At 52.1% G+C, this 12,313-nt stretch overlaps 1 protein-coding gene across 1 annotated transcript; it reads right to left on the bottom strand.

The window, feature by feature from the left end:
* Positions 1-1,235: 1,235 nt before the first annotated feature.
* LOC136492187 (uncharacterized) lies at positions 1,236-1,541 on the bottom strand. The gene has a single exon (XM_066488291.1). The coding sequence runs from the start codon at positions 1,539-1,541 to the stop codon at positions 1,236-1,238; it is 306 nt and encodes a 101-aa protein (XP_066344388.1).
* Between the last annotated feature and the right edge of the window lie 10,772 nt (positions 1,542-12,313).

Genomic DNA, 12,313 nt, shown 5'->3' with positions numbered 1-12,313 from the left:
TGGGTCGCCATTAGCATGGCGTATAGGAGTTTCTGCACCTAGGGGTACTAAACCTTGGGGTCAGTGAGTAGCTCCCTGATGAAGTATACAGGCCGCTAGACCTTAAGGTGGTGTCCTGACTCCTCCCTTTTGACGACTAGGGCGGCGCTCACCACATGGTTGCTTGCTGTGATGTAGAGGAGGAGGGGTTCTCCCTGTTTGGGAGCGACGAGAATTGGGGCCGACGTCAATGATGCTTTGAGGCTCTTTAGAGCCTACTGAGCTTCCTCAGTCTAGACGAAGGCGTCTATCTTTTTGAGGAGCTTGTAGAGTGGCATCCCCCGTTCGTTGAGCCAGGAGATGAATCGACTCAGAGCAGCTAGACAGTCGATGAGCCTTTGTATGCCCTTGACATTGTGTATAGGGCCTATGTTGGAGATGGCCGTGATTTTTTTGGGGTTGGCCTCGATGCCGTGCTCGAACACAATGTATCCAAGCAGCTTCCCCTTTGGAACCCTGAAAACACATTTCTCGAGATTCAATCTGATGTTAAACCTTTGGAGGTTCATGAACGTTGTGGCCAAGTTTGCGATTAGGTCGCAAGCTTGAGCCATTTTGACCACTATGTCATCAACATAGACAACAATTCTTGGTTTTGACCGCTCGGCTTGATCAGGCTGATCGAGCAGGATGATTTTGTCGGTGAAGCATTGCTGTATGCACCTTTGGTAGGTGGCACCAACGTTCTTCAGACCAAAAGGCATGGTTACATAACAATACGAACCATATGGGATGATGAATGAGGTTGCGAGTTGATCAGACTCTTTCATCGCAATATGGTGATAGCCTAAGTAGCCATCCAGAAAGGAGAGGATCTTGCATCCCGAGGTGGAGTCAACTATCTGGTCTATGCATGGTAAAAGAAAGTGATCCTTTGGACATGCTTTATTGAGGCCAGTATAATCAATGCACATTCTCCATTTCCTGGTCTTGTTTTTAACAAGAACAGGATTGGTAAGCCAGTCAGAGTGGAATACCTCTCTGATGAATCCAGCTGCTAGGAGTTTGGTGATTTCTTCGCCTATGGCCCCATGTCTCTCATCGTCGAAGCGATGCCGGCGTTGCTTAGCAGGCTTCAAGCCCGGGATGAGGCGCAGTGCATGCTTAGTGATGCCCCATAGTATGCTTGGCATGTCAGATGACTTCCATGCAAAGACATCACGATTAGCATGCAAAAAGTCAATGAGCTCGCATTCCTATTTGGCCCGGAGCTGGGTCCCAATCCGCACCGTCTTGGTTGGGTTAGTGGGGTCGATCCCCACCGCCTTGGTTTTCTCGAGTGGTTGGAAGGCCGTCGAGGAGGTTGGTTTGCTGTAGTCCGGGACTGCTGGGGTCGATGACTCCCCAAGCTGCAGGAGCTCGGTCGAGTTGATAACCGCGGTGGCGAGCTCAAATTGCTCACGATCGCACATGAAGGCGTGCGAGAAGGCGCTACGCATGGTGATGACGTTGTTCGGTCCGGGCATCTTCAGCTTGAGGTAGGTGTAGTTGGGGATTGCCATGAACTTAGCATAGCATGCCACCCTAATATAGCATGGTAGGACCCTAGGAAGTCTAGCACTTCGAAGGTGAGGACTTCCGAGTGGAAGTTGGCTCGGTTGCCAAATGTGACGGGCAGGTCGATCTACCCGAGCGGGTATGACTACGCTCTCGGGATCACACAGTGGAAGGGAAAGCTCGCTGGGTGGAGTTCTGACTGGGGGATGTGCATGGCGTCGAGGGTGTCGACGTAGAGGATGTTAAGGCCGCTGCCTCCGTCCATTAGCACCTTAGTGAGGCGCTTCTTATAGACGATGGGTCGATGATGAGCGGGTAGCATCCCAGTCTAGTGATGTGGGAGGGATGGTCCCTTCTGATCGAAGGCGATCGGAGATTCCAACCAGCTTAGGAAGGAGGGGACGACTGTCTCGGCGGCGCATGCCTCCCTATAGTGTACCTTGTGCTAGCGCTTGGAGCAGATGGCGTCGGATCCCTTGAAGATCATGATGCATTCCTCGGGGTCAGGGAAGTTGTCCCCATCCTTGCCCGTCGTGCCTCCTTTCTTCGCTATCGTCTCTTTGTCGTCTCCTTCTTTCGGCCCACCGGCCTGTTGCAGGAAATGTTTGAGGAGCTTGTAGTCCTTATAGAGATGTTTGACGGGGTAGGCATGGTTGGTGCATGGGCTATCCATGAGCTTGTTGAAGCGGTCAGGCAGGCCCTATTGGGGCTACTTGCCCACGTGATCAGCTGTGGTGACCAACGTGGTGTCGGCGCCGATCCTTTTTGTTCTTCTTGCCCCTCTGCGTGGAGGGGCCCTCATCTTGGTTCTCATGCTTGGCCTTGCCTTTGTCCTGGCCTCCGTTGAAGACCGCTCCGACCGCCTCCTTGTTGGAGGCATGGTTAGTGGCGACATCGAGCAGGTCGTAGGTGGTACGGGGCTTCAGGTAGCCAAGCTTATGGATGAGGGACTCGTAGGTTGTCCTAGAGAAGAATGTGCTGATGATGTCCATGTTGATGATATCTGGGAGGGAGTTGCATCATTGGGAGAACCTATGGATGTAATCCCGTAGGGACTCGCTTGGCTCTTGCTGGCAGCTCTTGAGGTCTCAGGAGTTACCAGGGCAGACATACATCCCGTGGAAATTTCCGACGAAGACCCTCTTGAGTTCCGCCTAGTCACGGATGCTATCATGGGAGGAATTCAAGCCACACCTGAACATGTTCCCCCACATAGATGGGGAGATATTGAATGATGAAATGGTCAGCATCCACCCATCTGGCTCGGCAGGCGAGCCAGAAATCTTCGAGCCAAATACGGGGGTTTGTCTCCCCATTGTACTTGGTGATGTTGGTGGGCGGTCGGAAGCACTGTGGGAACGGCGCTCTCCGAATACGCCGGCCAAAGGCCCATGGTCCTGGGCCATCCGAGCTGGGACTCTGGTCGTCTGGTCGACAACCATGCCTAAGGCGCGTTTCACCACCCCCTTGATGGTCCGGCCGAGGCCCATGTCGCCTGCCCTCACCGCCGCTCGACGGACATCATCATCATACTAGGCCTAATGCCGGTTGCTGATGACACTATGAGCGTCTTGGTGTAGAACAAGCCATTCGCGTACTGGTGGTCGTTAGTAATACACTCGACACTGTCTGGCTGAGCATGCCAAGTGGAGGCTGTATGCCGGTGCTGCCCCCACAGGTCAGGCTATCGCTACCACAAGGATGCCATGCGCCTGTTAGCTCACCTACTTGCTTCGCCATGTCCGTCTTGCCTCGCTAAAGCACGTGGAAGCTGAGCATCGCGCCGTCCACCATTGCCACCGAGAGCGTTGCCGTCGCCGATTCCCTTCGCCACCGCGTCATTGCCACCTTCAGCTAGCCACGAGCGCCGCCTTGCTTCGCGCCACTGTATCCACCCACTCATAGCGCTGGGCAAGCTTAGGTGAGGACCATTGGCCATTTCTGTCGCCGCCATGGCCAAAGCTCACCGGTGTTGGAGCTCACCATGGCCGGCTATCGCCGAAGCTCTCTCACCCCTTTTCTTCCTTCCCTTAGCTTGCCCATGTACCCTTGAAGCTCGTACCGAGCTTAGCCGCGCCCTTATGGCTGAACTTCACCGGAGTGCCGATGGGTCCTCATCGCCGTCCGCCATTGCTGTCGCCGTCCTTGCTGGAGCTTGGTAGCAGTTGGGGAAAGGGCATAGATAGGTGCGGCTCATCACGAGGAGCACGCCGATGCCCTTGACTTCGCCGGAGAAGCCACCGACGGTGAGCTCCACCGATTCGCGTCGCTGGAGAGCCGCCTCCTCTGTTTTCCTTTCGCTTACATGCGGACCCGGCTGACTGTGGGGCCCCACTTGTCAGTGACTCAAACCTAAAAAGCTAGTCTTGCTTAGCCTGAATCCTATTTAGGTCCAGGAGCAAAACAAAGCTTAGCCTTGCTTAGACCGGTAAAAGTCAGGTGATTTCCGGTCACCTGCAAGTTAGGATGATGTCTGGTCACGGTTGGCTATATTTGCTATCGTGGAAAATAACCATGTGTTAGTAATGAATTGTGACCGGGCGGGATGTCGATAGAGAAGCAATAAGGCAAGGAGGTCTTGGGTGTGGATGTATCCCCGTCTGTGTCAGTTAAGGACCGATTCGTTGTACATTCTCATGTCATGTTGAATGCATGCCTATCACTTAGTTGGCCGGATAACTCATTCTGACCACGAAGTCGAGCAGCTCAACTCAGGTCGGAAGACCAAGAAGTGAAAGTGCATACCCTAGTGGTAGTAAGGATGTGCAGGGAGCTATTGGCGTAAGTCCTAGGTGAGATTGACCACCTAGCAGAGTGGACTCCCTAAGGGTGCGGTGCTGCTCGAAGCCGTGATTCCTAAATTGTACCAAAGGTGACCTAAGGCTGCCTTCGTGTTGTATGCCTGGGTTTGTGTTAGGAATACCCCTCCAGCTGGATAGGAATCGATGCGAATCGTCATCTCTCCCGGATAGTGAGAACTTGACTGAGCAGCGGCAACATAGATGCACTTAATGGAACTTGATGGTTAAATCGATGATGATGATGATGATGATACAACATTATACCGGATATGGTTACTATTGTTTGGAGTAAACCAATTGCTTGCTCTAGTACAGGTGCTAATCTAGTTGCCAGGTTAATTTGGATAATTTGCTGCTTACTAATAATTTGAATTATGCTCTCACATCACTAAAGCTTTTATGCAAAATGGTTGTCAAGCAAGATCCACCGATAAAGCCTTGCATACTCCTTGGTGTCTTTTATTTCTAGTTTACGACAAGTAAGTCTAGCTGAGTACATTCTCATACTCAAGGTTTATTGCCCCTTGTTACAGATGATGTGCTCTATAACGGCTACTGCAAGTATTGTCTCCACCCTGTGGGGGATGAAGACTAGATCATGGGCATGATCATCTATGTTATCTTATCTTACTGCTTTTACGGGATATGACTATGGAACTGGCTTGTATTTGAACAAAGTGTGTGTGATGGTCTCAAACTACTTTGCTTCCACTATTTGTGAACCGTTTTGTAATAACTATGTGTACTCTGATGTATGAGGTACTTGTGAACTACTTATGAAATGGATGTAACATGTTGAATTACTGTGATCTTGGTTGTATGCAAGTTGGTTTGAAATCCTTCATGGTTTTAGTTGACTACTGGGTTTATATGGGTTCAAGTATGATGGTTTGATCACTCTGGTGATTGCTTTCGTACTTGTGCTCTTATAAATTGGTCGGTTCTGTTACAGCAACTGTCGGTGTTTCGAACAAACACCAACGAGTAAATTTGTATTATTACGTGTCTGGCCCGGATGGTGTGCTAAAAAGACATAAGGTTTATACTGGTTCGGGCAGAATGTCCCTATGTCCAGTTCGTGGCTGCTGCTCGTGTTATTAGCACTGAAAAGTTCATAGTAGGGGTTACAAATGGACGAGAGAGGGACATGTCCCAAGTCTCTGATGGAAAGATTGAATGGGTGCTGAGAGCTTGGTCGCTGCTCAGCTATGTGTTCGATGTTCGATGCTAGTGGTTCTACAGTGATGTGGTGTGATGTGCGATGTCATGAACCGATGCCTTTAGAGGGGTGCCCTGCTTTCCCTTTTATAGGCCAAGGGAGAGCACGGGTTATAGATGGAAGAAAAAAGGAAAACGAGAGGCAAAGGAAGTCTTTTAGGGTCATCGAGCCTTCCTTTTCCTCTGTGCGGGCCTTGCTAACATGGCAGGCGGTGATAGGGATAGCCCCATGCGCGGGCGCATGTCTGCTAACCATGATAGGGCCACACCAGGTGCCTGTCCGCTGACAATGCCATGTCCTGGCATTATTAGTGGGTTGTCACATCCCATTCCGCCCTGGTGGGCGACACGGCGAACCAGCATGCTGATCAGCAGTCATACAAGGAGTAGGCAGCATAGTGACTGCGCGTCCGTTACTATGGGCAATGCGAGTTCCCTGGAATGACATGTCGTGGGGATGGGTCGTGTTGAGATGTGACCTCTCCCAGCACGATGCCAGAAGTTTAACCTTGGGTCACACCTTCTGGACCGTAGTGGTTGTCATGGGCTTCCATAAAGATCCATGCCCGAGGGATCGGGCGAGGCAGAGCCAGCCCTCAGACATCGGGCGAGGCAAAGCCAGCCCTCAGACATCGGGCGAGGTGGAGCCAGTCCTCGGACATTGAACAAGGCAGAGCCAACCCTCAGGGGTCAGCCAAGGTGGAGCCAACCCTCAGGGGTCGAACGAGGTAGAGCCAACCCATGAGAGTTAGCCAAGGCAGAGCCAACCCTCGGGGGTCGGATGAGGCAGAGCCCTTGGCCTCGGTGACTGGACGAGGCGGAGCCCAGCAAGGGGTGTAGTCATGCTCTTGATGTCATGGATGACACAATGTTGGTGGTCATTAGCTTCTCCTCTTAGGGTACCCTAGTATTGATCCCCGATAGTAGCCCTCGAGCCCCCGGGCGATTCGAGTAGAATCGCCTGGGGGATTTTTTGACTTATCAGCGGGTGCACGCGAGCGCACCCGATGGGTGTAGCCTCCGAGCCTATAGAGGAGTAGAATACTCCTTCGAAGATTTTTCTGAAAGGTGAGACTCTGAGGGCTCTAGCCTTCTATTGTTGCCCATGGCGTGTCCTGAGGATGGTGATTCCTTCTTGCCGAGGTCAAACCCTTCGTGGGTATGGTCTTGAGATTTGGTAGTTCGTTAGCTGGATAGTTTGATTGGGGTCCCAGCATCCTATTCACAGGGATCCAGCTAGGGTTAGCTTGGCTGAGACTCAATCATGGGTTGAGATGCCCATGGCGCTCGTTCATCCAGGTACTGGCTGCTTATGGGCCCATCCCTTATCCTAAGGGTGCCGGGAGCGATTGTTGAACCCGTTGATGGGCTTGGCTTTCAAACTCCTAGGCCTGAACGGGCCGTAGAGGTGTCTTTCGATCTAAATTCCCTTTACTTGTGATGAGTCATGGCCCGCCCGGGGAGGCAAAATGTCTAGTGAGTCTTCCGAGGGAAAGGATAGGGATTGCGTGCGCATATCCTGCGGCATGATGTTATGACAGATCATGGCAGGCGTGGAGATCTAGGTGGGCAGTTGGTTTCCTCGCATCCATCACCCCTATAAAACCAAAGGGTTCACCCCTAGGGTTTCATACCTCGCCTCCTTGCCTTTGCATCTGCAACCTCCACCGCTAATCGCCTAGGATCCCCGCATCCGTGTCTCAACCGTCGTTGAGCTCACATCCACCCACCCCCATCTTCCAATGGATCTATGGTGCCTCTCTGACATCACATTCCAGCGCATAGAGGGCCTTGTCTATCATGGTCTTCTCTACACGTGGACCACGTCCGAGTAGTGGCTGCTGCCCAGCGAGGAGGACATGTCGTCGCTGCCCGATGGCTATGTGGTGTCATTCATGCACTTCCATGAGCGCGGGTTCGCCACCCCGCCCATAGATTCCTTTGAGGGCTGCTACACTACTACAAGATAGAGCTATAGCACCTTAATCCCAATGGGATCCAACACTTGGCGGCATTCGTCGCCCTATGTGAGGGATTCCTAGGAATTAGCCCCCACTTCGATATGTGGTAGCACTTCTTTGCCATCACCCTCTAGAAGAAGAGGGAGAAAAAGCAGGAGCTGAATACGTCGATGGGATGCGCTGGCATCCACCTCCAAAATAACTAGGTCAGCAAATACCCGTCAATATGGCTGTCGACCTCTAACAAGGGGTGACATTTGCATTGGTTTTATCTCAAGAACGACGTCGCCGCCCCCTTGTTGGAGTTCACCGGGCACCTAATCAAAGAGGCCTCGGATTCATGGAGGAAGTGGGGTGTCCTAGAGAAGGATAAGAAGAAAATTCAAGACCACCTCATCGCCATCCGCATCCTGATGGAGAAGAAATTGAAGGGGTCGGGCATCATCATCACCTACCACGCGAGGAGGGTGGCACCACTGATGAGGTGTGTGCTTCCCCTATACGCAATGGTGCCCAAGGCATCATTGCGATGGATCCTTCTTAGGACAACATGGGCGCCCCCTTGATTTTGTGTACCTGATGTCGGGGCATCCCCCGATGTGGCCGAAATCAAGATACATCATCTTTGTAAGTTTTCCCTTCCTTATGCCTCGTCTTCAATTGAACTCTCGACCCCTTGATACTAACATTGAGATTGGGGGACTAGCCGAGGGACCTCGTCCTCATAGATCACCCGGCTCTATTGCTGAGGGATTCATCCGTGAGGGCAGCAAATCGCGCCGAGGGCAAGCGGCTCAGGAAGGCAAAGGAGGACAAGAGGAAGAAGAGGCAGCAGAAGCTGCTGGCATGGGAGCAAGGGGAGGACACTGACAGCAATGATGATGATGAGGAGGAGGAGGACAACGATGAGGTAGTTGCCGACACCAAATGGGATGACCTAGAGAGCGAGGATATGCTGATAGGTATCCGCTCATCCTTGCAGGGGTTGGGACCCTTCCCATTTCATGGAGGGGAAGGCGTGTCTATGAGGCTGGTAGAGATGGGTCGAACCGTTGGCCTGCCCCAAGAGCCAGCAGGGGTGGTCGGATCTACCGCTATGCTCGAGGTGCCAGCGAACAAGGGTGGCTCCGCCGCCATGCCCCCAGATGCAAGGGGAGCGAGCCCCTCTGCCTAGGAGTAGGGGGTGGCCACGCCCCCATGAGGCAGACCAGGGTCTAGAGGTTCACCCCCTAAATGTGTCTACTGCCCAATGGCACCAATGTAAGTCACCAGCTCCTCTGTTTTCTCTATTTTCAATGTGACTTATGCTTTTCTTTCTTGCAGCATCTTGAGGTGGCGTAATCTTTTGGTGATCGTCGTCGAAGAAGAGCATCGCCCTCTGATTGGGGCAGCAACCGTCGGTTGGCGTTGTGTCTATTTCAGGCAGGAGCGACGCCGGTGTGACTGCCCCATTGGCTGGTCATGCGCCACCCATGGTGGTGCCTGTGCCCACAACAGGACAAGCGGGCGCTGGGGCTCGAGGGACGCCCTTAGAGGTCGCTGAGCAGCCGGCGACAGAGGTGATACCGCTACTGACAATGGGGCGGATAGAGCTACCAAACACGCTTGTGGCGCCGACCACGGCGGGCATGACGCTGTCGGTCGAGGCCTCGTTAATGCAGGCGGATGCAGCCGTGGTGGTGCCCGAGGTAGCGGCGCAGCCCGCGCCACCGATGGCCCAAGTGACAGCGCCCGATGTGGGTCGGACAGAGGGAAATGTGGCTAAGGGGTCCCTAGTTGTCATGGTGGTGGCAGAGAGGAGTAGTGGGGAATCATCCCTAGCCCTGACGTCAGGGGGTAGCCACTCACCCATGCGGGATGAGCCCCTGCTCCGGTGGACAAATCCGTAGGACCCAATGTCGACACTCTTCACCCTCGACGATGCCGCTAAGAGCATAGAGCAGGAGAGTCTCAACAAGGGGATTGCGGCCACGCTAGAAGCCTTGAACCTTGCTAGGGGTGCCCTACGTGAAGTCATCATTCCCACTGGTCGGGTACGCCCCTCTTCCTACCAAGATATTGTACTGGGTTTGAGACTGCTCAGCCCTCTTGTGTGGCAGTGATGCTATTTGTGTTCCATAGATTTGTTCCTAGGGGGCATACGTGAAGAAATTGTCACTTTTTTTGGATTAATCATGGAGACGCAAGGCCACCTGGTTTTGCATAGTTACATTTCGGTGTCAGGGTGAAAGTCAAAGGCTTGTTTATATTATTAGTCTAGATAACTGTCTTTGAGGGTCTTTAAGTGAGAGAGGTGGAAGAGATTTAGTTTTCTTGGCATGACAAACTTGTGACCTATATTCATAGTTCAATTTTTTCGAGGAAAAGAGAGGCCTTTTATTGTTTAGCACTGTGATTACAGTCCTGAGCAATAATTTGCTCAATACAAGGCAGCACTGAGAACCACCAAACAACCGAGTGCTTCGCTCTCAAAGCTAGTTGCGCGAGCTTGTGAGTAGCACAATTACCCTCCCTTCTCGTGTGGAACACTTTCCACTCAGCTAGCGTACTACTTGCCTAGATTGCTTCACAAACAATAAAGCATATTTTAGATCATTCTCGCCCTTGGCATTGAAGCATCTCACAAACACTACTGCAGTCACCTTCAATCACCGCTGAAAGCCAACTCCATTCAGTAGCAAGTCATACACCTTCTCTAGCTGCCATAGCTTTCACTTCTTAAGCGTCCCCAGCATTCCTCATGAAGCACCAAGACATAAGCAAGGCCTTTCTAGTAGCATCTCCAATCACAACACCAAGGCCACCTTCGCTCGTCTTTTTGTTGAAGGCTCCATCAACGTTCACCTTGATCCATCCCTCGTCTGGGTTCCTCCAGAGGCATGGCATCCACACCTTTTGTTTCTTGCTCCCTGCAAACAAAGAATCCATTATAGGTTTCTTACCATGGAGGTCTACCACATCTCTGCTATGTCTAATCGTACACAATTCCTTCCAGTAGCATGAGAGGAAGCGTATTGATCCTTCAAATAGGACTTTCTCTATGGGGGGTATGACCCCGGATACCCACGGCAGACCACATGGGTTGCGCCCCCAGGGGCGGCCCAACCCACAAGATGAAGCCTTATGGGGCACGACGCTGCTCGGCATCTCCCGCAAGACACCAGGAAGATATCCTAAAGATACTATAAGATCTGTTAGGATACGTATGATCCCATGATTCCTGTAATCTGTTATTACTTTTCGGTTATCTCCTAAATCTAACCGACTTGTAACCCTACCCCCCGGACTATATAAGGTAGGCAGGGACCCCCTCCATACTCACACAATATCATACAATAGCCAATACAATCCAATAGACCACATGAGTAGGGTATTATGTCATATTAACGGCCTGAACCTGTCTAACTTGTGTGTCTCTATTGCCTTCTTATTCTCGATTACACGCATCTCTGCTGACCAATCTACCTTCATGGGATACCCCTCGGAGGACTGCTGATGATATTCTATCGATAGTTGGCACGCTAGGTAGGGGTGTGCGTGTTGTTTCTATGTCGAACAAGATGGTACATTTCGCAAGCTCTTCGTCCCTCCCACAGCCTAGCCAGATCTTCATTATCGGATCGATCTCATGGATCATCAATGCTGATGGAGTCAGAGAGCTCATCGAGCCGGTGCAGATCGATTCTACGCCGATCACCCCAACACCTGTGACTATAGATCCAATCTCAGAACCTCCTCCGAGGTCATCTTCATCAACAATTCGCCACCCGCTCCCCCGCTACCAAAGGAGGCAAATCAACAATGATGATCTAATCACATCCATTGATCAGGTTAGCCAGAAGCTCACCAATTGCCTCTCCATCGTAGAATCGACTATGACCACTCTGGTTTAGCGCTGACCACTCTGGTTCAGCACCGACCACCCTCCGATCTAGATCTATCGGAGGCTGCTCAGGAAACTCCAGGGGTTATGGCCCTACCCTTCAGGCTCACCAGCGTCATCGCCACCTACCAAGATGCCCTGAGGGGAAAATTCACCGACCAGGTTAGAGATGTCCATCCTTTCGCTGACTAGATCGCTGACCAGCTCCTACCGATAGTCAACATGCTACACATCGGCCGATGCCCTGGAGCATCCCTCCAAACAATCTTGGAAGAGAATCTAGACTCTTAGTCCTGGGGCTCTACAGAGACTGTCGCAAAAACCACCGCCGAACAACTTCCTTTCCCTCCTTTCCGTGTGATATTATTTTATGTGTGATATTATTTCATACATGCCATGTTCTCCAAAGCAACAAGAGAAACCTTGCTTGCATATTGTCGGGTATCAGTATTAGAGATACCCAAAAAGGGATCTAAGGACCATGGATAACAAACTCACCTAGATAACCGATGACGTATTTCAGTCATGACCGACCCCGAAGGGATGGTTTCTGCCTCGCTAGACCCCTCAGGCATGGGCCCCGTGTCACCCGACCCCAAGGGTACAGGAGCTGTCCTACCCAACCCTAAGGGCACGGGCTCCATCTCGCCTGACCCCTCAGGCATGGGCCCCATGTCGCCTAACCCTGAGGGTACGGGAGCCGTCCTACCCGACCCTGAGGGCATGGGCTCCATCCTGCTTGACCCTAAGGGCACAGTCTCTGTCTGACTCGACGGGGATCCATACCGCCTCCAACCACTACAAGGCTAAGGGTATGACCCTAGGGTCAAACTTCTAACACCAGGAAGGAGGCGGGCATGTCTCGATGTGACCCGTGGCCATGTTAGGCCACGCTCGAGGCTTCACATCACCAA

This window comes from Miscanthus floridulus, chromosome 11 (genome assembly GCF_019320115.1).
Source record: "Miscanthus floridulus cultivar M001 chromosome 11, ASM1932011v1, whole genome shotgun sequence".
Lineage (NCBI taxonomy): Eukaryota > Viridiplantae > Streptophyta > Magnoliopsida > Poales > Poaceae > Miscanthus > Miscanthus floridulus.
This window is presented reverse-complemented; position numbering and strand designations above follow the sequence as displayed.